This window comes from Enhydra lutris, unplaced genomic scaffold (assembly GCF_002288905.1).
Source record: "Enhydra lutris kenyoni isolate GAN:26980312 unplaced genomic scaffold, ASM228890v2 scaffoldscaffold13, whole genome shotgun sequence".
NCBI lineage: Eukaryota > Metazoa > Chordata > Mammalia > Carnivora > Mustelidae > Enhydra > Enhydra lutris.
The window spans coordinates 2,168,012-2,194,193 of NW_019154097.1; the positions used below are offsets into that span (position 1 = coordinate 2,168,012).

A 26,182-nucleotide genomic window follows, 5' to 3' on the forward strand; every position below is an offset into this window, starting at 1 on the left:
TGACATCCTGCCAATAAATTTTCTTTCCTTTTTTAAAGGAAAGATTGATTTATTTTAGAGAGAGTGAGTTTAAGCAGGGGGAGGAGCAGAGGAAGAGAGAATCTCACGCAGACTCCCTGCTGAGCACAGAGCCCCAGGTGGGGCTCGATCTCATGACCCTGAGATCTTGACCTGGGCTAAAACCAAAGTCAGATGTTAACCGACTGAGCCACCCAGGTGCCCCAGTACATTTTCTCTTTCAACATTCTCTTCGGAATTTGGTTTCTGGTGCTTTCAGTTAAAAGAATCCTGACTACCAAAGCAGGAATGGTGTCTCAGAGAAGGTAACCTTAATGCTGAGTCTTAAAGCAAGTAGAAATTGTTTTTTGTTTGTTTGTTTGTTTTAAGATTTTATTTATTTATTTATTTGACAGACAGAGATCACAAGTAGCAGAGAGGCAGGCAGAGAGAGAGGAGGAAGCAGGCTCCCCGCCAAGCAGAGAGCCCGATATAGGGCTCGATCCCAGGGCCCTGGGATCATGACCTGAGCTGAAAGCAGAGGCTTTAATCCACTGAGCCACCGCAAGTAGAAATTGTTGATTAAAACTACGTGTGGGAGAATTCTTCCAGCTCTGTTTGGCTGAGGATGTTTATGGGATCACAGAACCCCATTGGTTCCCCTTATAGTAAGACTGGCTATGTGCCAGGAAAAGTGGGCAGCCGGGGAGTGTTCTTTCCCTGTTCACTGGCAAACACACCCTGAGGATGTGCAGATCTGAGGGGAGGGGAGTGGGGGGGCTTGTGCACAGGCCCCAGTCACCACCCTGCACACGTGCCCAGTCCCCAGTGGCGCAGGGCCTCTCTTCTCCACCCTTTAATCAAACAATGGCTGTTGATGCAGTAAATTCCAGCGCTGACGGAGTGCAGCTGTGGGAATATCATTGTAGATGTGTGCGTGTGACATTCATTCATTCTCCAAATATTTATTGAGCACCTATTATAAATAGACAATGTGCTTGAAATATGCTGTTAACAAGACAAAGAAGCCCCTTAACCCAAGAAACTTAGAGTCTAGGGTTAGAGGTAAATATTAATCAAATAATTCCACAAATAAATGATGGTTTATCATGCTACTTATCATAAAGAAAAGTTACAGCAAATTGTGAAAGGATATCACCTGGGGGTTTAAGATGTTCCCTGACAATAGATGAGGCTTCTCCATGGAAGAGACATTTGAGTTAAGTTCAAGGGATGAACAGGAGTTACTTAGGAAAAAGGTCAGGGAGGTGGGGGCGGAGAGAGATGGTGAGGAGCTGTCCAAACAGAGGAACAGCATATGCAGAGACCCCAAGGCAGGAGAAGGCACACAGCATCTGGAAGACCAGCGTGCCTACCAGCAGAGAGCAAACAGGCCAGTGGCCGGGGATAAAAGGGAGAGCACATAGGGTAAGGACTTTGGCCTTTATCCTCAGGGGCCTGACATGCTAAGATTGGTACTTTATGGCCACTCTGGCTGCTCTGTAGGGAAGCTGCTCTTTGGAAGGCCAGACGGGAAGTGGAGACCAACAAGGGAGAGGGAGGAAGAGGGAGAGAAGAGCCAGCAGGCCCAGGCTGTGGGGAGGAAGTAGAGTGAAGAGTTAAACTACCAGCTTTATATCCTGGCTTTGCCACTTACAACCTTGAGAAATTACCTAAGCTCTCTGCTTCCTCACCTCTAACATGGGGACAGTATCTGTCTGCCTCCTAGAATGTATGAGCATTAAATGACTAATAGACCTGAAGAACTCAGAACAGTACCTCGCACACAGGGACCTCTCATTACATGCTTTGGTCCAGCACCACAAGCTAGCCTATAAAAACTATCAGATAAATACTGAATTGCTGATTAAAGTGGGGAGTGGGCTAGGCTGAGCTGAACCTCATCCACTTATCCACCCCTGTCCTAGGTCCCACCTGCACAGGCCTAAATTCCTGGGGCTTCAGTCACTCCTCTCTGCCAAATAAGGTTGGCCTCAGAGTGGCCTATTGGAAGCCTGTCTCCCGGGCACTGTGTGGAAAAAATGGGGTGACAGCAGCTGACTCGGTTAAGAGTTGTAGCCTACAGGGCCACTCTTGACTTATTCAACACAAATTACAGCTAGAACCACAGAAGGCTTTTGCTTCTCCTATTTAATCAAAAAAGGTTTAAACATTCTTTTGTTTGCGGATGATACATAAACTGCTTTTTAAAAAAAAAAAATGTTGTAACAGTGGAGGGGGCCACAAAACAAACAGGAACAGCCTTGAAGGAAACACTGACCTCAGAAGGGTACAGTGAACAGAAATACCTTTGAGGAACGCCTTAGAAATTTATGGTTGCCTTCACCACCTGCATCACTGTGGTTCCTTTCTCTGTCCCCCTGTCCCCCCACTCTGTATTTGTGACCGGGTTTCAAGCAGAGCTTTGGTCATTATTAGGTTCTAACCTTCTAAAGATTTACTTAAGCACAAGTCCACACATCAATACAAGCCCAACCCCAGGAATGGGCCTGAGGTCTCGTGGCCTGTGGCTGGGCAGGGTCACTGGGAAGTGAGGTCAAGGTCTATGAACCAACAACCTAGCCACCTGTTCTAGAATTTGGTTACAATGAGGGATACCTGGACCACCCTGTGAGCCAAATACCTATTCTGAGCCACTCCCTAGATGTAACCTCCTGGTGATTCTGGGTTACATCGACAGGCTACAGATTCCTAAGGGCAAAAAGGCCTCATGAATCTGAAGACAGGGGTGCCCTATAGGAATTACTCCAACACAAATAAGAGGTCTCCCCAGCCCAAGGAAAGCACCCCAAGGTTGAAAGAATTGGCAAGATGGGCAGGAGAGGTCCTCCAGACAAGGTGGGCTGCTGGACGGCACAGCCACATGGAGACAGAATAAGAAAACAAGACAGGAGCTCCACTGCGGACTGTAGAGAATACTTGTTCATCGGGAACAGGGTAGGTGCAGGAAAACTGCGAAGTGGCCAACTGTCCCCAGCAGCCCTGGAGAAATCAGGTCACTTCTGTCCCAGAGAGGGCAGAGCTGGTGGCACTGTTCTTCGGGCAGCCCCGCATCATTCAACCTCACCTCACTCGGTCAGGGCCAAGTTCATGGACTGTAGCCGCTCTGTCTCCTGGCAGATGTTCTGTTCCACCGTGTCACACTCAGCTAGGAATGCCTAAAACACGAGTGCAGGACAGTGAAGGACCACCTGGGGCTAACCTCTCCCTGCCTATGCGAGGCTCTTTGCTCAACCATTATGAGGAACCCGCGGGAAGGGATGGAGCTAGCCTGAGCTCCCAGGTAAGGGGAGGGAGGCAGAGCACAGCATAGGACCAGGGCTTCTGACAACAACCCCCCAGAAGGGTGGTGAGGACAGGAAGCCTTGCCACTGTACTACACAATTTCAGGGAACAGTGTTCACATGAATAGTGCCTCCTGGAATTATGTAATGTGGCATCATAACTGTTCTCCATTGATCTTCCTCCCCAGTGAGTTTAAATCCAAATATAATTACAGGGACATGAAAGGAGCTCTTCTCTTATGTTCTGGGCTCACGAAATCACAATCAAAAGAAAGTCCACACCACATAGCACACCTTTACCGTATCCTACTCTGAATAGATAAACACACACACCAAGACATTAAACTTTGTAATGCTTCACCACACAACTCACCTGAACCCTTTTCACCAAACCCTTCCTTTTCAGTCTACTGTCTTTGAAATTTTCCGGCAGAATCTGTGGAAGAATAAGTTGACACATAAATCATCTCAATAAAAGTGACATAACAAACATGACAGAATACTCACAGTCCACCAACATGAATGAGATGTGCATGTTCAAGAATGATTTTCCTTGATCTGTATCCTATGTGGCCGTTACCATGGCTCTTACCCCTATCCTTTGTTCTCAGGGTCTGGGTCATGGAAACTGATGTAGAACATGGACTTTGTCCTTTCCCTATGTACACGTACTGTGTCCTGGCCACGTCATGAGCTCCCTGTGCTTCTTTATAACCGCCCGCACTCCCTCAGAATCCCAGGCAGAGTAATTCACCCTCAAAAATGAGGCATCAGGGCACTTGGGTGGCTCAGGCGCTTTTGGCTCAGGTCATGATCCCCGTGTCCTGGGACTGACTTCCACATAGGGCTCCCTACTCAGTGGGGGAGTCTTCTCCCTCTGCCACCCACTCCTATTTGTGCTCCCTCTCTCTCAAAAATAAATAAATAAAATCTTTTAAAAAATGAGGCAGCAGGCTAGAAATATCATTACTGCCATTCTATAACAGGGAACATGAGAGTTGATGACCCTCAACAGTCTCACAAGAGCGGGTCTGACTGACTTCTGTTCAGGTAATGAGCCCAGTGGGGTACCGGTCACATGAGTAGCATGAAGCCCTATAAAATCGCCGTCCATTTGGGTCCCAACTTTGTGAGGATTAGATGCTTTTAGCATACATAAATAAAAATGACAAAAGCCCTATGTTGGTGGGATGTGAGTGCCTAAAAATCGGAACGATCTTGTCTTTCTGTATACCCAGCAAGGGCTGGGCAGTGTCTGTCACATGGCAGGCGCCCAGTACGCTCAGAAAATAAGAGTGCATTAATGAAAGAGTGAAACTGACTGAAACACAGTCAAAGCAAACTAGATCTCAGCTGAATATGTACTTACCAGTGTGTCAATCTCTTCCAAGATTTTCATAAATTGCTCGATAGTGGCTTTTACTCTCCTATCAAGTTTGCAGAGGGCTTCAGCTTGCAAATCCTTGGCTAGGAAACCCTGTGCAGGAATAATGCATTATTGCAAGGGTTTCCTGAGGCTGACAGAAAACTCCAGGCCAAGGCACTGATGAAGCAGCCACCCACATTCGCCCAATAGTTTGGGCCAGACCTCAGACCTGCAACTTCATCTCTTGTGGTGCACCACCCCATGCACCACGATAGGCTGCAGGCCACTCTACCTCCCATGGCCCACTGGGGCTGCTAATGCTTCCTGGGGCCTGGCTCTGGTGAAGCTCCAGTCGCCAACGTATACCCACACGTAAGAGGCAGACATTAAGAATGCAGGGTGTAAAGTCCGACAGGCCCAGTCTTGAATTCTAACTGCCATTTACTGGCTTGTGATCGTGAGCAAGTTGCTTAACCCATCTGAGCCTTACTGTCTTCATTTTTAAAATGAAGATTATGATACACACACCCCAGAGGATTACTCTGAGGATAAAGACACACATAAGCAGACTCCTAATAGAATTCCTGACACGGACATGTGCTAACAACTGGCAGCATTTACATTGTTTTTATTAAACTGTCTTCCCGTTTATCACATTGCTTGGCCTAGTGACCAGTTAGCTGGTCACAATGGGTAGACAGCCAGGATCTCTGAGGATGTTTATCGAAGATATAGATTTGACCACATGGAGTAAAAGCTTTAAACATTAGCCAGCAATTCCAAGTCAAAGAATTTATTCTATCCCCCCCCCCAAAATAATCAGAAATGGTCAAAAAAGATTTATGTTCAAGGATGTTCAGAGAAGCATTAACGCATAATGGTAAAATAACATTCGGTGATAAACAATAGAGAATTGGTTAGGTAAACCATGATACATTAACATTACTATGCAAGTTTCAGAGAGTATGATTTTTTAAAAAGATTTTATTTATTTGAAAGAGAGAGAGAGAGTGAGAGCAAGCAAGCATGAGCAGGGGGGTGGGCAGAAGGAGAAGCAGACACCTCAGTGAGCAGGGAGGCTGATGCAGGGCTCGATCCCAGGACCCCTGGATCATAAGCTGAGCCAAAGGCAGATGCTCAACCGACTGAGCCACCCAGGCACCCCAAGTATGATCATTTTTAATGACAAGAAAATGCTCAATTTTTTTATCCAATAAAATAACAATTTACAAAGTATACATAACACTGTATCAAATTTTTTAAGATGCAAAAGCATATTCCAGTCTTCAGTACTGGTTATCTTTTGAGTCAGGACCTTATAGGTATTAGTGCCCATATGTTTACCTAAAAGTTATACAACCTCCATGTATTACTTTTGTAATTAAAACAGAAATCTACATCTATTAACGTTATAAAGTGAGAGGAGAAAAAAATATGTGGTTTGGGGCTAGATCACAATCCTTACTTAGTTGTTTTTTTTGTTTGTTTGTTTGTTTTTTTAAGATTTCATCTACTGGGGGGCCTGGGTGGCTCAGTTAAGCCTCTGCCTTCGACCCAGGTCATGATCCCAGGGTGCTGGGATCAAGCCCCACATCGGGCTCTCTGCTTGGCAGGAAGCCTGCTTCTCCCTCTCCCCCTCCCTCTGCTTGTGTTCCTTCTCTTGCTGTGTCTCTGTCAAATAAATAAATAAAATCCTTAAAAGAAAAAAAAAAAAGATTTCATCTACCTATTTGACAGAGAGCACAAGCAGGAGGAACAGCAGGCAGGGAGCGGGAGAAGCAGGCTTCCCACGAGCAAGGAGCCCAATGTGGGACTCGATCCCAGGACCCGGGATCATGACCTGTGCAGAAGGTAGCCACTCAACTGACGGAGCCACCCAGCACCCCCTTACTTAGTTTTAGTACCCCTTCTCTAATACAAGGAATTGAACAGGATGACCCCCCGCCTTCCCTGCTAAGATCAAGCTCAACTTGGACCTTAAATGTTCTTTGTCTTGCTAAACACATTCTAACAGCTGGGCCTGAGAAAAGCTACCTGTTCTGTTTCAGACAGTATGTGACCCTGGAATGGCAGGTGCTCTCCTAGGAGCACAAATGGATGCTGGCTGGGGTTTGAAAATGGCAATGACAAGAACACTTCTAAAGCACTTAGTATGCATCAGACTCAAACTACAGTTTTTTGTTTTTTTAAATAAGCTCTATGCCCAAAGTGGGACTTGAACTCAAGACCCTAAGATCAAGAGTCACATGTTCTACCGACTGAGCCAGCCAGGTACCCCTCGAACTGCATCATTTAATCCTCACACCGACCCTGCGAGGAGGTACCATCATTTTTCCCTTTTAAGGAACTTGAGACCCGGCAAATTTGCCCACAGTAGTAGAAAGGGTAAAGCCAGGATCTGAACCCAGGGAGACTAGAAAGCCTGCCCTCACAACCACACATTTGTATCTCCCCAGAGACAGTGACCTGTTGGATTCCAGTAAGCTCTTTGTTCAACTCTTGCAGTTGGTCAGCTATCTTCTCCACAGACTTCTCCAAACCTTTCAACTTCTTTAGTTCAGCCTCTTCCTCTGGACTGCTCTAAAATGTTAAAGAATAAAATGAAGTCAATAATCACCAAGAATAGTGGCTTCTAACTGGAAAGAAAAAAATAAATCTGACCATAACTGGACTAAACCACTCACCTAGAAAAAATAACCTTAACTCTGCTGCTCCTTGGAAAGCAAGCTGGAGGGTTTACACATGGAGGTTTCCTACCTACAAACACTCTAGACTAGAGTGAAGACACTAAGCAAACATTCTGCAAGGACCCAGACAGCCTGGGTTGAGAGAAAGGAGCCAAACCAAGTGCCAGAGTCAACCTGAGGCTGGGGCAGCTGACTCCAGACTGAAGCCTCCGGGGGAACAGATGACAGTGAACACCTGTGAGGAGTCCAGAACGGTGAGACAGGTGGAATCCTACCATTCCTTTAAATGAATTCCTTAGTGTCACCCACCAGCTGAGCTCTCCCATTTAATAAGACGATGATAATGATGAATACCTTCGTTGGGCATTCCCTCCACTATACTAAACACTTCATCTGTACTATTGTTTTAAGCCTTACTACAAGCCAGTGAGGAAGGTAGTGCTTTAGATGATGAAACTGAGCTTTAATATAAAGTAAGGTAAGGTCACACATCCCAAAAGAGGTGGAACTGAGACATGAATCAGACTTGGCTTCACATACCCCAGGGCAACTCCAATTAGGGGTTCTATAATTTCTTCAGATTCAACCCTTAGGTTCTGCCCATCACCCAGAACTATTCTCCCCGACCCTTGAGCAAGAAATCTAGAACACTTCCCCTTCTCTCATCTCAACAACTGGTAGTCAGGGCCAGCAGCTTCCTGCTTTTACACTACCCCAAACTGTTCACATTTTTCTTTGTGGCCAAATCCTGAGTGCCAGACTTCTGGCTGTTCTGCGGCTGGACTAGATCTTCTTTGCCTTCACGTTGCTAATCTCTGTCCCCTCTCCACGCTGAATCAGCCACCTACTCAAAGTAAGGAAACTTCCTATGACCAGCAGTTTCAATGTGTCACAATGCAGGGCTGGCCATAACCCTCTCTCATCACCCCAGGGGCTACTGTCCTCACCAACTGACTCTTTTCCTCCCATGGCTCTTTTTTTTTTTCCTTAAAGATTTTGTTTATTTGACAGAGAGAGCAAACACAGACAGGAGGAGCAGCAGGCAGAGGGAGTGGGAGAAGCAGGCTCCCTGCAGAACAGGCAGTCCAATGTAGGGCTCAATCCCAGGACCCTGGATCATGATGAGCTGATGGCAGCCACTTTACTGACTGAGCCACCCAGGCACCCCTTCCTCCCTTGGTTCTTTAGTCTGAACCGTTCTTTCTAACCAAAGAGGGCTTTCCCTTGTGGAAGATTTTAGTGGAAAGGGTGTTTAAAGGGAGACAGATTCATGAAATTTGCAGAGGATTTATTTCAATAGAAGTTTCTCTTGCAAATCCCCTCCATGTGAGTAAGACCTGACTCAGGCACCATTTTAACCAGATTGAGATCCACCACCAACATAAGAGCTATGTTACTGATGCGGCATAACTGTTCATGATTCCCAGAACAAAAGCCATAACCAATAGCAGCCAGAGGGCATGAGAATAACAAACCTCGCGACATCAAATAAATGGAACTACATCTGTTTAGAAAGAACTATTTCACTAATGTAGAATGTGGGTCCCCAATTAGGCCTTCTAAATAGAAATATGTATAGAAGACCTTAGTCAGGGATGCCTGGGTGGCTCAGTTGGTTGGGTGGCTGCCTTTGGCTCAGGTCATGATCCCAGCGTCCTGGGACGGAGTCCCAAATCCGGCTCCTTGCTCGGCAGGGAGCCTGCTTCTCCCTCTGCCTCAGCCTGCCACTCTGTCTGCCTGTGCTCGCTCTCACACTCTCTTTCTCTCTCTCTCTCACAAATAAATAAATAAAATCTTTTAAAAAAACAAAAAAAGACCTTAGTCATTTGATTCTGGGGTATTCTGGTAGAAAAAGCAATTTACCTTCTTCCCAATTAACATGACTCGGCAACCATTTTGTATTCCGAGTGCTGACAGTGGCTTCTCCATTTCCTTCAGAGATTTTCCTGGAAAGAGAAGATATGCCAAGTGGTAACAATTGTACAACACTGAAAATAGATTCTACCAAGGTTACAGGAAATAGACAAGTGTGTTCACTAATAAGAGGATAAATTGGTATAACCTTTTCCACAGGTGTCTTGATCAAGTAATTTCACTTCAGATTTTCTCCTAAACAAATAACTGAATATATGCCTGCACAGTAAGTGTTATAATTTTCAATGCAAGCTTAATCATAATAGTGAGAAACTAGAAAGAGACAAACGTTTAGGAACGGGGGCTAATTAACTATACATCAGTACAACAGAAGACTTTGTAGGCATTAAAGCTAATTTTTTCAGGAAACTTTAATGCCATAATAAATGTTGATGGCTCAGTTTTATTAGAAAAATGTTATAAAAATTGTATAGTCAATATAATATCAGTTTATCAACTACACACACACACACACACACACACACACAAACCCACACTTCAGGATGCCTGTACAAATGAACAGGAATATCCTGAAATGTGATGAGGGGTTTTATCCAGGAGAACATTTTCTTCTTTGTGCTTTCCTCTATTTTGAAACATGGTTTCTACTGCCTTTTATAATTCCATAATAAAAGAGTTTTTAAAAGAAAACACAAGGGGCGCCTGGGTGGCTCAGTGGGTTAAAGCCTCTGCCTTTGGCTCAGGTCATGATCTCAGGGTCCTGGGATCGAGCCCCACATCAGGCTCTCTGCTCAGCAGGGAGCCTGCTTTCTCCCCCTGCCTCTCTGCCTACTTGTGACTTCTGTCTGTCAAATAAATAAAGTCTTAAAAAAAAAAAAAAAGAAAACACAAGGAGTTGCACTATGATGTATAAATAAAAATGCTTCCCATCACTAAATTCTTGTTTTAAAGATTTTATTTATTTGAGAGAGAGAAAGAGCATGAGCAGAGAGGGGGCAGAGGGAGAGGAAGAAGAAGCAGGCTCCCTCTGAGCTGGGAGCCCAGATGCAGCGCTCGATCCCAGGACCCTGGGACCATGATAAAAGCGGAAGGCAGATGCTTAACCGATTGAGCCACCCAGGCGCCTCTCCACCCCCTTCACTAAATCCTTTATAACTGGCACCAAATGGGATAAATTTGGCCCCATCAGATACTATAATGAGTTCCCATGGGAATGGGAAGAAAGAATGGGGATAGAAAGGGAGTGGGTCCTAGTAGAAATCAGCATCATCCACTAGGCTTGCCACATCCACCCCTGGTAAGTTTGTTCAACATCTTCTCTGTGTCAGCACTATGCTGAGCACTGGACACAGGAGTATCTTCCCTCAAAGAGTTAGTTATTCTAACAGAGAAATAAGATGTTCAGCAACTATGAAAATAATTATTTTTTTTTTAAAGATTTTATTTATTTGACAGAGAGAGATCACAAGTAGGCAGAGAGGCAGGCAGAGAGAGAGGAAGGCAAGCAGGCTCCCTGCTGAGCAGAGAGCCCGATGTGGGGCTCGATCCCAGGACCCTGGGATCATGACCTGAGCCGAAGGCAGAGGCTTTAACCCACTGAGCCACCCAGGTGCCCCTGAAAACAATTATTTAATAGTAATTTCAATACAAATTATGCAGAAGTGATAGGAAGTGCCATATGCACATATGATGGGAAGAGGATCTAACTTAGCCAGGGAAGACTACCCATGTGCTTTTACCCAAAATGGTAAGATTTCTGCCATCCTCACGGGACTTCAACTCTAACACCTGTTCAAGTGTTTGAAAGTATCCTGTATATAGTAGGTCCTCAGTAAAATGTGTTGAAGGAATGCATGAATAAACAAGCAAGTAAGTATAATCCCAGTTTAGGGGGTGCCTGGGTGGCTCAGTGGGTTAAAGCCTCTGCCTTCGGCTCAGGTCATGATCCCAGGGTCCTGGGATCGAGCCCCACATCGGGCTCTCTGCTCTGCGAGGAGCCTGCTTCCCCCTCTCTCTCTGCCTGCCTCTCTGCCTACTTGTGATCTCTGTCTGTCAAATAAATAAATAAAATCTTAAAAAAAAAAAAAAAGAATTATCCCAGTTTAAAAACTAAGAGTTATCATTACATAAGGTTAAGTAGTTTTAAACAGGCCCTTTAGCCATAAGGACTCAAAGCTGAAAGAGAAATGCCTACCCTTAAATATAAGTTTCTGAAAAGGCAGTGGGACTCCTGTGGCCTCTTCAACAACCTGGGCCAGGTCTTGGACAACTGGCTCACTACAGCCCTGTTGTGGGGTAACATGAAGATCGTGCTTCTCATTGCCTGGGGAGAGAGAAGAGTGTTCAATGAAGAAAATTCTTTCACATAAACCATTACAGGCTGACACTATTATATTTATTTACCCAGCCTTCAAGGCCCAGTTCATTTGCCACCTACTCCAAACAGTCTGACCCACCCTCCACCCCCAATCTTCCCAGCTTCATCTGGTGACCTGTCCAAGAATTTTTGTTTCCTCTATAATAACAACTAACAATTTAGTGATATCAGCTAGCATTTTAAGCACTTAACATGCATAAAGGACTGACAGGCTCATTTCAAACATTATCTAACTTAATTCTCAGAACAACCCCATATACAGATAAGCAAACTAAGTTCCGTTAAGACCTGCCCCTGGAGACTCAAATGAGGAGTAAAGACCTGACTTCAGATCTGATTCCTAAGGCCATGTTTTTTCATCAGAAGCCATCTGCTTCCTGTGGCCTAACTGCCTTGTACTCTGTAATGTTCTTGTCTCCTTTGCTGTCATGAGTAAGGGATTCCTCCAACCAAGTCTCTCCCACTGGGCACACCTGGGCACATACGTGGTTGGTGCTCAGTAAATAGACAACGAGTGAGTAAACTCAAACAGCAAAAAAACTTTTTTGCCCAGAAATGTCAATTCTTTTCCAGGTATGTGGACAGTGAGGAGATAGCCCATGCCCAGAGCTTATGCCAAGCCTTGAGCCTGCACAAGAGTCACATGCAGTTAGTGGGACAAGGGCTACCAACTCTACTTCACAGGGAAGAAACCGGAAGCCTCGAAAGGAGACATCCCAAGATTACTCAAAACTGAAGGATCTAGAATGCTGATCTTCAGATTCTGAGGCCCTCGGGTCTCCGCTAGTCCTGAAGAGCTCTTGAGAAAACTGACTTTAGATCGATGTCAAGTCCAACATTAGACAGACCCAGAGGGTGCCCAGAGAGTATGCTTGGATCCACAGCCCACTCAAAGAATGGACGTGAGTTTAGGCTCCGCACACACATAGGTGTCCAGACACAGAGCAGTCATACATGACACGACCAAATACAACCCTGATACAAAGACCCACAATAACTGCTCAGGCACAAACTAACGCATACAACCAAGACGACGACATGAAGTACGGACATAGAGGATAAAACAAATGGCCTGAGTCAAAATACAGTGGCCACTGGACAGGTGTGCTGATACAAGACCCGTACAAAAGCCGGTCTCAAATACAAACAAGATCCCACACTTCCGAACACCAGGACCAACACAAGAACACATCCTTTTGGAGGACACGTGGCCAAACCCACAGACCCCCGTCGGGCTTTGGTAGACTCGCATCGCGCCCACCCGGCACGGAGCCCACCCGGTTGTCCGAGCTCACTATGGGTGACGGTCACGCTGAGCCCGGCTGCCGCCATTTCCTCGCTCTGGGTCACCTCTTCGCTCCGGGCCACCTCTTCGCTCTGGGTCACCTCTTCACTTCGGGCCACCTCTTCTTTCTGGGCCACCTCTTCTTTCCCGGCCACCTCTTCGCTCCCGGCCGAGCGAGGCCGCACTTTCTTCATCCGCGGCCTTCGAGCGCCGGCGGCGGCGCCCCTGGTGGTTCTGGCATGTCCGCGGGCCGCACTCCGGATGGATGTTCGCTGAGAGCGAGGCGGACCGCGCTCGGCCGGGGGCACCGACTGGCGTGGCTCCCGGCCCGGCCGGGGGCCGCGCCGCCGGGGACCCAGCCGCCCCCGGTCGCCTCGCGGTCTTCGAGCGCCACCGCGCTCCGCCAGACCCGCGCTTGTTGACCACCCAGCGGAGGGCGCTGAGTTCGGCGTGTTGCAACCCCGCCTGGCTCCCGGCCGGGCGCGTCCCACCCCGGCCCGCCCGGCCTATCGGCCCCGCCCCTCGGAGCACGCCCGGCTCTGGCCCGGCTGTATTCAGCCGAAGCCTCTCCGGCCCCACCCACTCAACCGAGGCCCCGCCCCACTCATATGGAACCCCGCCCCACGTCCTTCACCGAGGCCACGCCCCTGTTGACTGTAGGCCAGCTCCAACCTCCCCGAGCTCTCCTTCCCCGGAAGGCCGCGCTGAAAACCCGGAAAAAGAGTCGGGAAACGCCAATAAGCACATTGCGCTTGCGCAGGGGGGGCCGGAAGTCAAGGAGGAGGCGGAGGTGATTCTGCTTCCATTTCTAGTTTTGCTCCAGTGTTTAGGTTTTCTTCGTGGCCGCCCAAGATGAACCGATTCTTCGGGAAAGCGAAACCCAAGGCTCCGCCGCCCAGCCTGACTGACTGCATTGGCACGGTGGGCACTTGACCACACATAACTAGACCCAGGGACTCTGACACTCCCGACCCCGCCCACCCTCGGTTCCAAGCTCCTACTCGTCCATTCCATTCTCGGTTCCGGACACCTCGGGCCTCTCCACGTTATCTTCGTTCCTGTTACCCAGGTCATTCCTGACGCCACAAACCAGGAACCCCCTAACCCTGCTTGCACGCAACCCCCTCTGAGGTCCGCTGCCGTGTTTACTCGCTTTTTCCTTCTGCCCCAACCAGCCATAGGCCCACATCGTTTCCATTTCGTCCAGCCCGACCCCTTCCCCCCTTTTGTCCTTCATCCCTCGCCCAGATCAGGATCCTCAACATGATATCCTAGGTCAACGTATACGTACCCCAATCCTGGATCTCAATAACAGGAAACTCAGGACTCCGGCCCCTCACATTAAGCCACCACCCTTTATTTAAGCGAACAGCAATAGATTTACAGGCCTAGCCCATTTCACACACCTGGTTGAGTCCCCAGCCTGACTAGTCTCTGATTGTAGAAGAATGGCACCTCAGCCCAGTGGTTCCTGAATTCTTTTCTGCTCAAGCACACTTGAAAGGGGCCCTAGAATATGAGAATCTGAGGAGTGGAGTATAGTTTATAAAGCCTCTCCGTGTTTCTGACTAGTAATCTCCCCCTGGTTGGGAACCACCTTCCCATCCTTCTTTCCTCTCCTGCCCCTTCTCATCTAAGTGTATTGTCCTAACTACTTCTGTTTCCTCAAGGTGGACAGCAGGGCAGAATCCATTGACAAGAAGATTTCTCGACTGGATGCTGAGCTTGTGAAGTATAAGGATCAGATCAAGAAGATGAGAGAGGGTCCTGCCAAGGTAAGGTAGGCGGCAGCTGCGAAAGTTGCTGCAGTAGCCTAATTTGAGCACCTCTGGAAGTAAGGCCCACTGGTAGTCTGGTAAGGAGAAAACATGTGAAGGTGTATCCTTCAAGGAGGAGGGTTTGCATCTTGATATGAGAGGAAGACTGGGGTTTAGTCTGGTGGAGAGAATTTGCTAACAGTTGGTCCAGAAGCATGTACAGGGAATTAATACATTCTACTGAGAAGGTGGCAATCTCAGAACAGTGTGTTGCCAGGCTGGGTGGGTATAATAGGCTGGTTAAGGAATGGCGTGCTGGGAAAATTACTGAACTAGGCTTCTGGAGACCAGTGTTTTATTAATAACACCATCACTATCTACTAGCTGTAGCCATTATAAATCACTTAATACCTTATTTTCCTCTTCTATTAGGTAGAAACAGAGATTACCATACTTAAGTGCATGGACTGTGGATATAGAACTACCTTATTTTTTTCCTCCATCTCTGTAACTTATTAACTATTTGAGCTAGATTATTTAGTGTCATTGAACCTCAATTTCCCTATCTGTAAAATGGGGATAACACCTACTTTCTAATGTGAAGATTAAATGAGGTAATTTATGTGACCCACCTAGCACTGTGTCTGGTACATAGAAACATTCATAAATAATAAATGCTTGATATTGTTATCATTTGTGAGATAATATCTGCTTTTCCTTCTTCACTGGAGGAGACAAATAAAATGATTTATGAAACAGTATAGGAAGGGAAGTGACAAGAGGCTTTTTTCAGCCATCTTAGTTGGATGGAAAGAAGAGTGACCAGAGGCAGGAAAGCTCATCTAGATTTGAGATGAAAGCCTAAACCATGGTGGCAGTCAGGAAAATGACAGGAAAATCAGTTTGCAAGTGAGTTCTGAAAATCAGTAACAAGAATGCTGCATGAAGAGACAGAGGAAATACAAGGTTGATATAAAGCTTCTTAACCTAGAAAAGGGAAAGATTGGTGGGACCATTGTTAATATTGGTGAGAGCAGGTTGAGGATTTGGGGCATGTTGCGTTTGAATGGATAGCAAGATGTCCAAGTTGAGAATCTCCCTAAGGCAACTGGATGTACAAATAGGCAGTATTAGGGGTCACCATGGAGCAACTATGCTCTAAAGGGAGTGCAGTTCAGTACCCTGAGATGTAGTATCCAAAGACAGAGACGAGTTGAGGCTTAAAGACTGTGCTTGGGAGGTGAAGAAGAGTCCAGGAGCTATTCTGTCTATGACTTTGAAGAAGAAAGTAGATATGTAAGTCCAAGGATATGGGAGATTTCTTTTACTATATGTGTGTTTTCTACTTCTTTTAATTAAAATCTGTTTTTCTCCCCAGAATATGGTCAAACAGAAAGCCTTGAGGGTTTTAAAGCAAAAGCGGATGTAAGTTATAAGTGTGACGTCCTTTCCTCTAGCAGGTTTAACTAAAAGGGAAATGGTCTTTTATTCTTCAGTTTTTCATACTATTTTATAAGCATTCTTGATTTAGTTGCAAATTTCATTTAAATATCTGGTGAGCTGGGTTTTTCTCCCCCTGCATGTTCAGCACTATTTGTTGCAGCACTGTCCGTCTAACCAGAACTTTTTGCTATGATAAAGATGTTCGGTATCTACGCTGTTCAGTACAGTAGCTCTTAGCCACGTGTGGTCTTGAACACTTGAAAAGTGTTTAATAAATACTTTAAGTAGCCATATGTGGCTAGTGGCTTCTGTATTAAACCACCCAGATCTATAGGGTTCGTCCATTATTTATTTAATTACAGTAAGCCTTTTTGTTTGTCTGTAAAATTGAGAATCCTGAATACTTGTTCCCTCCCAACCAGAATAGATTTAAGGGTCCTTAATTTATTTTAGGTGACTATTTCTTAGTGTTTGAGCAGAAGTCAAGTAGCATCTTTGGTGCTTACCCCTGTAAGCTGATGAGACCTTCTGCAGGTTTGCAGGGGTCAGATGTAAGCAGCTTATAAGGAGCCAGAAAGGTTGTTGATATCTCTATTTTTATTTATATTTTATTTTAAGATTTTATTTATTTGACAGCCAGAGATCACAAGTAGGCAGAGAGGCAGGCGGAGGGCGGGTGGGAAGCAGGCTCCCTGCTGAGCAGAGAGCCTGAAGTGGGACTCAATCCCAGGACCCCAGGATCATGACCCAAGCTGAAGGCAGAGGCTTTAACCCACTGAGCCACCCAGGTGCCCCTATTTTTATTTTTAAAATGCGTTTTTATCAGATAACCACCTTCCTCCATCTAAATTAGACAAAATTGGAAAAAGAAATTGATAATGGTGAGAGTATGGTAAAACTGTTCTTAGTAGGTGGCACTGCAATATTTAAGTAACTTTTTTTAACAAAAGGAATGTATATTCATCATAGATGCTTGGAAAATACACAAACATGAACAGAAGAAAAGAACATTTACCTAGAGTCCTACTACCAGAAATAACCATTTCTTAGTTTCTTTTCTCTGCTTGTGCATGCGTGGAATCTGCATATAGCTTTTTTGAAGAAAAATTGTACTGTGTAAATATAGGTTGTCCCTTTCCACTTCACATTATATCGTGAGCATTTCTCTCCTTTTATACATTCTTTGGAAGCTTTAATGGGGTGGTGATAGTTCTACTACCATTTGCCTGCACCGTGAATTGACCAATTTTCTTCTGGTTGGATAGTTAGATGGTTTCCAAATATTATATAAAGACCATACTGACATAAATCTTTTGAGTAGTATCATACTTTGATATAAAACTTTATTTTATTTTATTTTATTTTAAAGAGTTTATTTATTTATTTGACAGAGATCACAAGCAGGCAGAGAGGCAGGCGGGGGTGGGGGTGGGGGGAACCAGGCTCCCTGCTAAGCAGAGAGCCCAATGCGGGGCTCAATCCCAGGACTCCGGGATCATGACCTGAGCCGAAGGCAGAGGCTTTAACCCACTGACCACCCAGGCACCCATAAAACTTTATTTAAAAAAAACATTTTGAACACCACGTATTACATCAGGCTAGATGAATTACCTAATTATGGATACAAGATTAATAAAAAATAATACCTATCCTCAAGAACTTCAGTCTACTGGAAAACCGGTTTAGTTATATGTATGAAAAGCCATAAATCTTGTCTTATCCTGGGGCGCCTGGGTGGTTCATTCAGTTGAGGGTCTGCCTTTGGCTTGGGTCATGATCTCCGGGGTCCTGGGATTGATCCCCTCAACGTGCTCCCTGCTCAGCGGGGGGTTCTGCTTCTCCCTTTCCATCTGCCTCTGCCCCTGCTTGTGCTCTCTCTCTCTCTATCTCTCTGCCTCAAATGAATAAATAAAATCTTTAAAAAAAAAATCATCTTACCCTGTGCCCCAAGAATTCCACTTTTACGGATTGATCATAGGAGATCATTTGAAACATCATTAAGACACAATAAGGTTATATAGTAACATAGATAACAGCAAAGGCTATAATATTAAGTGGAAAATAGTCTCATAATTAAGATACAAAGACAAAAAAACTGCCAGGGTACATCAAATGATATTTGTGTTAGAGTGATTACATTGTTTTTGCTAGTTTTTCTGTGTATTTAATTTTTTTTAAGGTTTTTTTTTTTTTTAAAGAAAATTCCTATTTAGTGTTAGAGATACTTTCTTCCTGAGGATTTCTATCTTTCTTACATTTACCATTCTTAATTGACTCTAAAAAGGTATGAGCAGCAGCGGGACAATCTTGCCCAACAGTCATTTAACATGGAACAAGCCAATTACACCATCCAGTCATTGAAGGACACCAAGACCACGGTATTTCCATAGCATCTTTTCCCATGATTTTATTTTATTTTCTTACTCTTCTGTTTTTTTCCCACAGTATTTAAAAGACAGTTTCACCAACATGGCTTCTGAAGACATTGTATTCTCTTTTATCTTTTTTTAGGTTGATGCTATGAAACTGGGAGTAAAGGAAATGAAGAAAGCATACAAGCAAGTGAAAATTGACCAGATTGAGGTGAGTTATATACTGGTTTCTGCAAGAATGTACACGAGTTTGGAAAGAGTCTAAATGAATGTGTATGTGATGTAAACAACACAGAAGACTATTTGAATCTTGGGCTTGCCATTTACTAATAGAGTGACTTTGGGAAAGGGTACCAAATGTCTCTGTTTCCTTGTTAACACAAGGATCCTAATGCCACATATGGTTATTACGAGGATGAAATAAATGAGCTGGTGTCTCTATGCACACAATACCTGGCAAATAATAGACACTCAGTAAATAAGCTACCAGTTTCCCGTTACTTCTAACTCAGTTAATGATTTTGAGTCTGTTTCCTCAATTGAAAAGTAGTGATGTTGCTACCCATCCCCCAGGATTGTCACGTGTATTAAATTGAAGATGTATATGTCAGGTGTTTGACACAGTTCCTGGAGCAGAGCTAGCTCCCTTTTCTAGTAATTCTCTTTAGATACTTAATAATAACGCCATTAGGTTCTTAAAATTAACATGTCTTTTTAGATCATGCTTTACCTGGGAGATGAGCCTGATGCACTTAGCTCCTCTTCTCTGTCAGGTGAACAGCCTAGATGGCAGGCAGGGATAGCAGAGGGAGTGAGCGGGACTGATCAGAGGAAAGAGGCCTTTCTGCCAGAATGGTGGTGGTCTTTACTTTACCACCCCACTCCAGTAACGTGTCTCTTTCTATGAGGGGAGGGACTTGCTTTTGTTCACTGTCATGCCTTGAACAATGCCTGACCATAGTTGGTGCTCAGAAAGTTTTTGATGGATGATGAACAAATGAACAAGAGACTATTAAAGGAGCTAAAGCAGTCCTACCTGATTCAAGCTGTATTTGTTGGTTATTTACTATCTTCCTGGCATTTTACTGCCTCTGAAGAGGTAGTCTCCGAGAGTGCAGATCTAGAAGTGAGGGCATTCCTCCCGTCTTACTTTTTTCAAGCACCCTGCCTTGGACTGCCCGTGGCTGTCTTTCTCTAATCCTCTGCAAGTCTCTGCTTACACGGAGTTAAGCTCAGTGACATGTTCCAAGTACATTTGTCTTATTTGTACAATACTATTTAATAATATAATGAAACTGAATTTTGTTTTCTGTTTATACGGTTTCTTATGTTTTAATTAGAGCTATTTAATGTCAACAAAATAGAAATTATGGTCTTTCTGGGGTTTTTGTACGTCTCTCCATCTTTTATCTGTAGTTGTCTGTCTGGTTCACTATCTAATTATCCTTTTCCTGTCTCCTCGTAGATTTGCCCATTTGGCAGGTAGAAAGCTCCTTTCTCTCCCTTTTGGCCTGTGCGTCTGTCTTTGTGTGTTGTCGGATGAGCTATCCCTTTTGAATTTCATTTGTTTTCCTAAAATACTTTATAAAACATTTTCATTGTTTTATAATTCTCATTTTTGATTTATATAATTTGATTTATATAATTCTCGTTTTTGGATTTTGCCCGTGTTCTCTGTTTCTAGCTTCCCTGTTTTTCAGTTTCTGCACATCAAGTCTATTGCTTGTATTTGTTCGTACTACTTTTGTGTTACTTATCTATTACTGAACCTGTTAATTCTTTGTGTGATCAGTGTGTGTGTGTGTGTGTGTGTGTGTGTGTCTTTCACAGAGTCTGTTAGGAATCCTGTCCACAAGGATACTTGTCCTGATGTGTGATAGCATGGCAGAAACTGACTTGATTAGCTTACTCTGTGTTTTCACTTTTGTGTGGTTTTGTTTTAAGCCGGTGCTTCTCTATACAGCAGAATGTCACATGCGTACAGTGTGGTAGTTTGGCACTTGAAAACACAGAAAAGCATATTGTTTTCTTTTTCTTCGTGTTTTTCATTTTATTTTCTGTCTTGTCTTCTTTATATGGAAAAACAAACCTCCAATTTGGGGGCCAGGAGGAGTTCTCAGATGTTTTGCATTGCTCTAAATATTCTGAAGGATAAAGGGTGCCTATTTGGACTTTATGCATTATCAACACTAGTCTGTTCCCTTTCTGTGGAAATTTAAGTTTATGACAAGCACATTATTACACTACATATCCTTTTTTTTTTAAGATTTTGTTTATTTATTTATTTGAGAGAGAGAGCGTGAGCAAGAGAGCATGAAAGAGAGCACAAGCAGAGGGGGAACTGCAGAGAGAGAGGGAGAAGCAGACTCCCTGCTGAGCAGGGAGCCCTACATGGGGCTCGATCCAGGACCCCAGGATCATGACCTGAGCTGAAGGCAGACGCTTAATCAACTGAGCCACCCAGGCGCTCCTCTCTGCATATCTTTAATACAATGGAAGATATGTAGTATTAAGTGCTTATGTTTTACATGTATTACTGCAGTAAAACCTTATAGAACCCTCTGAGGTATGCCTATTAGTAATCTCGTTTTACAGATGAGAAAACTATGGCTTAGAGACTTTATTTCTCATTAAGTAAGGCAAAATTTGAGCTTTTATATAACTGATTCTAGAGTCTGTGCTCCTAACCATTTTTTTTTTTAAGATTTTATTTATTTATTTGACAGAGAGAAATCACAAGTAGGCAGAGAAGCAGGCAGAGAGAGAGGAGGAAGCAGGCTCCCTGCTGAGCAGAAAGCCCGATGTGGGGCTCAAACCCAGGACCTGGGATCATGACCTGAGCTGAAGGCAGCGGCTTAACCCACTGAGCCACCCAGGCGCCCCGCTCCTAACCATTATATTAGCTGCCCTATGTTATGTTGTAGCACTTCTCCGATTGGTTTTACATTATTTTTGGCCTTGTAGTCTTCCAGTTAATCATGGGTAGATCATTCACAGATGACTTATGCTCTCAGTCAGTTATTTTCACCAGCCTGGTTTCTGATATTAAGCCTGTCCTAATCCCATTTCTGTTTCTCCAACCAGGGTGGGCCTAGGCCTAGTAGAACTTTTAGTACCATCCAGTTGTTTCCACTACTGTATTTTTCCCCTGTACAGTGTAGTCAGTCTTTAGCTGACTTGAGATTAATTTGCTTGTCTCTATTACCTGCTTTTCTCCATAAACTGGAAATATGTTGATAGTGTAGATGTTGCTGGAGTTAACGTTCTAGGTAAACTTTCTGTAGTGACAGAGTGCTGATACGCATCTGTTCTTACAATAGGACTTTGGATTTCCATGAGGCACCTTAAATTCAAATGCAAGATCACCAATTTAATTATTTTCTTAAGTTTGTTTATGTTTTTGTGGTAATCTCTATACCTAGGGTGGTGTTCAGACACCTGAGTGGTGTTCAAACCCAAAACCCCAAGATAAAGACCCACATGCTCTTTGAGCCAGCCGGTCCCCCAATTTAATTCTTTTTTATTTTTGAGTTTACGTTTTATTACCAAAAAGGAGGATTATTACCAAAAAGGGGTGCCTGGGTGGCTCAGTGGGTTAAGCCTCTGCCTTCAGCTCAGGTCATGGTCTCAGGGTCCTGGGATCAAGCCCTGCATCGGGGTCTCTACTCGGCGGGGAGCCTGCTTCCCCCTCTCTCTCTGCCTGCCTCTCTGCCTATTTGTGATCTCTCTCTCTGTGTCAGATAAATAAATAAAAAATTTTTAAAAGGTTTATGTAGATCATTGGCATTCACAGTTATTGTTAGGGGAATCTTCAGTTTTATGATTTTTTATATAGAGCTTTTATTAAGCTCTCCTATACTTTTAATTGGAAAGGACGTTCAGGAGTTACTGAGACCCATCCTTTAGAGGAACACGTGCTCCATTGTTGACTAAAAAGAATCAGTAGGCAAGGACTGGAGTAAGGGAAGGGAAGTAACAATTATTAAGAACTGATATGTACTCAGCATTTTATGCACATTATCTTTTTAAAAATTGTTTCTAAGATTCAGAGGAAAGAATAGGGTGGAGGGATAGTTAGAGGAAAATAGTAAGAAATGAACAGAAGGGGGTACCTGGGTGGCTCAGTCAGTTAAGCGTCTGCTTTCCACTCAGGTCATGGTCCCAGGGTCCTGGGATTGAGCCCCACATCAGGTTCCCTGCTCAGCAGGGAGTCTGCTTCTTCCTCTCACCCTCCCTCTGTGCTTTCTCTCTCTTAAATAAATAAATAAAATCTTTAAAAAAAAAAAAAAGAAATGAATGAAAGCTGTCATATGTATTTCTATAAGGATTTACAAGACCAGCTAGAAGACATGATGGAAGATGCCAATGAAATCCAAGAAGCGCTGAGCCGTAGTTATGGCACCCCAGAATTAGATGAAGATGACCTGGAAGCAGGTATGTTGTGGGAAAAGCAATTAGGGGGGAAAAAAGTTTCGGAGTTTGAAAGGAATGACTTCCTGGGACCTTTTCCCAAATGCTAGAGAAAATTCCTGTGATGGTTCTGTGAGAGTTAGTTTATGGCACAGTCTCTGGGCAAAGAGCTTGGGAGGCAGGCCTGTCAGACCAACAACTCCAGGAAGAAAAAGCTACAAAGGTAGGGCGGGGCAAAGGTCTATGCTGACCTGGTTCTTGATATTTAAATACTGCCTTTCCCTGCCATTTTTCTTTGGATTTTATTCTCCCTCTTATTAGAGTCCTCTCCCTTAGAGGAACAGCAAAGCAGATCAAGAAATAGTCACAGGCAAATACTTAGTGTGCATCTACCGAATGCTAGTTACTATGTTAGGTGCTAGGGGTTTAACGTTGAAGAAAGCGGATATGATCCCTGCATTCGTGAAGCTTCTCTAGCCAGGGATAAGAAACTGTTTGGTTCAAGTAATTCATAGCAAGAACACAAACTGTTGGGAAGGAGAATTATGGGGTACTATGGAGCACATAGCTGGGGAATTTAACCTGGTTGGGAGTGGAGACAGGCATGGTCCTGAGGATGAGTAGGGATTAGCAGGAAAAAAATGGGAGGCGTTGTTGAGTGACCTCAGGGAGAGGAATCTTTACCCGGAGAAAACGAAAACACTGATTTGAAAAAATCCATACACCCCTATGTCTACAGCAGCATTATTTTTAATAGCCAAGACATGGAAACAGTAAGTGAAAATAAGTGAAATAAGTCCGACAGAGAAAGACAAATACGATTTCACTTATATGTGGAATTTAAGAAACAAAGAAACAGACTCTTAACTATAGAGAACAAAGTGCTAGAGGTGTGGGTGGGGGGATAGGAGAAATAGGTGAAGGGGATTAAGAGTACTTACCCGTGATGAGCACTGAGTACTAAACTGAGTAATTATAGAATTGTTGAATCACTATATTGTATACCTGAAACTAATGTAACAGTTAATTATACTGGAATTTAAAAAGTAATTAAAAATCTAAAAAAATGATAGTGGTTAAGACTAAGGTGGTAATAGCAGAAACAGAAAAGTGAATGTGGAAGGAGTGGGAGGTCAAGGATGTATGTCAGTTTCTAGCATGAGTAACTAGGTAGATGGCAAAAGCACCTCACACTGGATTTTCTGTCACATGATTCAGTTGTTCTCCTCCTCCTCCTCCTTCTTCCTTTCCTTTTCCTCCTCCGCCTCCTCTCTCTCTCTCCCCCCTTGCTCACCCACCCCACTCCTTCTCTTCCCCAATTCTGTTTTTGTAGTATTTTTTTTTCCCCATTGATTTATTTCCCATCCTGAGTTTGCCCTGATGAATCTCTGTCTGGTATTGTCATTCCTCTTGGTCACTTCCAACTCACTTTACTATAGACGTGTTTTTCTTTTTTTTTTTTTTTTTAAGATTTTATTTATTTATTTGACACACAGTAGGCAGAGAGATAGGTAGGGGGGCAGGTTGCCAAGGAAGCGGGCTCCCTGCTGAGCAGAGAGCCCGATGCGGGGCTCAATCCCAGGACCCTGGGATCATGACCTGAGCCAAAGGCAGAGGCTTTAACCCACTAAGCCACCCAGGCGCCCCTACTGTAGACGTGTTTTTAAAGCCTGATTTCATATGATGGTTATCAGTAGATGACAATCTCTTGCCTCCTTTCACTGCCTCCTTCAAGTTCATCGATAAATGAGAGAGAATTTTGTATATTTGTTATTGTCCAGATGTTCTAATTTGAATTGGCCAAGTGATAGCTATAGAATCTTCTCATGAAGACTAGGGCCTTTAAACCTGTGGGGAATGGTTGTTTTGTTTGTTTTATTTTGATTTTTGTTTCTCATAGATTTTACCATATCAGTTCCCTTGAAAGTTTCTTATAATGGTCATCTTTTATTTTTTATTTATTTTTATTATTTTTTTTAAAGATTTTATTTATTTATTTGACAGACAGAGATCATAAGCAGGCAGAGAGGCAGGCAGAGAGAAAGGAAGGGAAGCAGGCTCGCCACTGAGCAGAGAGCCGGATGCCGGGCTCGATCCCAGGACCCTGGGATCATGACCTGAGCCAAAGGCAGAGGCTTTAACCCACTGAGCCACCCAGGCACCCCAGTCATCTTTTATTTTGAAAATAGAAATTAATAATCCTTTTCCCTTTGTTTTGAAATTTTTGTCTTATAGCAAATAATTTGGCTAACTTTCTTACCATTAGCTGCCAGTTTTCATGTGTAAATTTTACTGAAATGTTGACTATTTCAATCTCAGAGTTGGATGCCCTGGGTGATGAGCTTCTGGCCGATGAAGACAGCTCTTACTTGGATGAAGCAGCTTCTGCACCTGCAATTCCAGAAGGCGTTCCCACTGACACAAAGAATAAGGTGAAAGCTTTTTCTCTTTCCGTTCGCTCTGCAAAAAGGTAAAGGTTTTATGCTTGGTCACCAGTCTGGGAATCTGCAAGGTAGTCTTAAGTTAGAAGAAGGAAAGACTGTCTCAGTCATTATTTTGGGACCCTTTGCATTAAACTGCGGACAGGCTGTGTACATTGTGTCACTGAAGCCCAGGAGTGTTTTTATACATTTACAATTTGTATAATCGACATAATTACCCTTGTGAGTTTGCACTGGGTTCCATTTACAGGTTTTAGACAGCGTTTCCTGGAAGAATATCACTAACACATGAACCATGCTAGGCAACGGCAAGGAGAGTCTGTCCTCCATACACACTGCTTAGTTGCAGGGTGAAATTTTTAAATGAAGATTAAGAATTTAAATATAAAACTTAATGTAGAAAGGTTCTTATTTAACAAGGTAAGGAATCAGGACACCGGAGTTTAAGTCTCAGCCCCATGACTAACTGACTGTGAGGCCTCAGCAAATCACTGTTTTGAATTCTTCTGTTCCTTGTATCTCTAAAATGCAGATAATTATAATAATTTCACATAACTGTTGTATAGACCCAAGTTAGACCTTATAATTAAAGGACTTGGCGATATGAAAGCCCTGTCCAAAGCTGCATGGTTGTCATTATTATAAACAGATAAAATTTTGTTACTTATGAAATCCTGTTCATTCCATCTTAGTTCCTGGTATAAATGTCATTTTTTTCTATTGCCATTTGTCCTGTGTTTGCATTATCTCCCAGCGTGCACACTGAGTGTACAGAATCCTTGAGTGAGAGCCAGTCTCCTCAGCTCTGCCTTTATTCACTGTGTGACTTGGAGAAAAAAAAAAAAAAAAAAAAAAAAAAAAAGTAGA

At 43.9% G+C, this 26,182-nt stretch overlaps 2 protein-coding genes across 4 annotated transcripts in view; one reads left to right on the top strand and one right to left on the bottom strand.

The window, feature by feature from the left end:
* Nucleotides 1–13,343, bottom strand: part of LOC111145885 (BCL2 associated athanogene 1) — a 29,475-nt gene extending 16,132 nt beyond the window's left edge. For 2 of the 3 annotated variants that reach the window (XM_022501181.1, XM_022501179.1), the window contains exons 1-7: nucleotides 12,903–13,343; nucleotides 11,425–11,553; nucleotides 9,219–9,301; nucleotides 7,135–7,248; nucleotides 4,672–4,779; nucleotides 3,676–3,738; nucleotides 3,086–3,176 (exon numbers count right to left, since the gene is read on the bottom strand). In XM_022501181.1, coding sequence (XP_022356889.1) covers nucleotides 3,087–3,176; nucleotides 3,676–3,738; nucleotides 4,672–4,779; nucleotides 7,135–7,248; nucleotides 9,219–9,301; nucleotides 11,425–11,553; nucleotides 12,903–13,086 — 771 coding nt within the window. In that variant the 5' untranslated portion in view covers nucleotides 13,087–13,343 and the 3' untranslated portion in view covers nucleotide 3,086. Of the gene's footprint in view, nucleotides 1–531; nucleotides 974–3,085; nucleotides 3,177–3,675; nucleotides 3,739–4,671; nucleotides 4,780–7,134; nucleotides 7,249–9,218; nucleotides 9,302–11,424; nucleotides 11,554–12,902 lie in introns of those variants that run through there. The other variant, XM_022501180.1, reaches the window with a different exon arrangement.
* A 223-nt stretch (nucleotides 13,344–13,566) lies between these two features.
* The window catches only part of LOC111145856 (charged multivesicular body protein 5), a 14,591-nt gene continuing 1,975 nt past the window's right edge, over nucleotides 13,567–26,182 (top strand). The window contains exons 1-7 of the mRNA XM_022501133.1: nucleotides 13,567–13,813; nucleotides 14,563–14,667; nucleotides 16,028–16,074; nucleotides 18,377–18,470; nucleotides 18,604–18,675; nucleotides 22,790–22,898; nucleotides 25,194–25,306. Coding sequence (XP_022356841.1) covers nucleotides 13,745–13,813; nucleotides 14,563–14,667; nucleotides 16,028–16,074; nucleotides 18,377–18,470; nucleotides 18,604–18,675; nucleotides 22,790–22,898; nucleotides 25,194–25,306 — 609 coding nt within the window. The 5' untranslated portion in view covers nucleotides 13,567–13,744. The remainder of the gene's footprint in view (nucleotides 13,814–14,562; nucleotides 14,668–16,027; nucleotides 16,075–18,376; nucleotides 18,471–18,603; nucleotides 18,676–22,789; nucleotides 22,899–25,193; nucleotides 25,307–26,182) is intronic.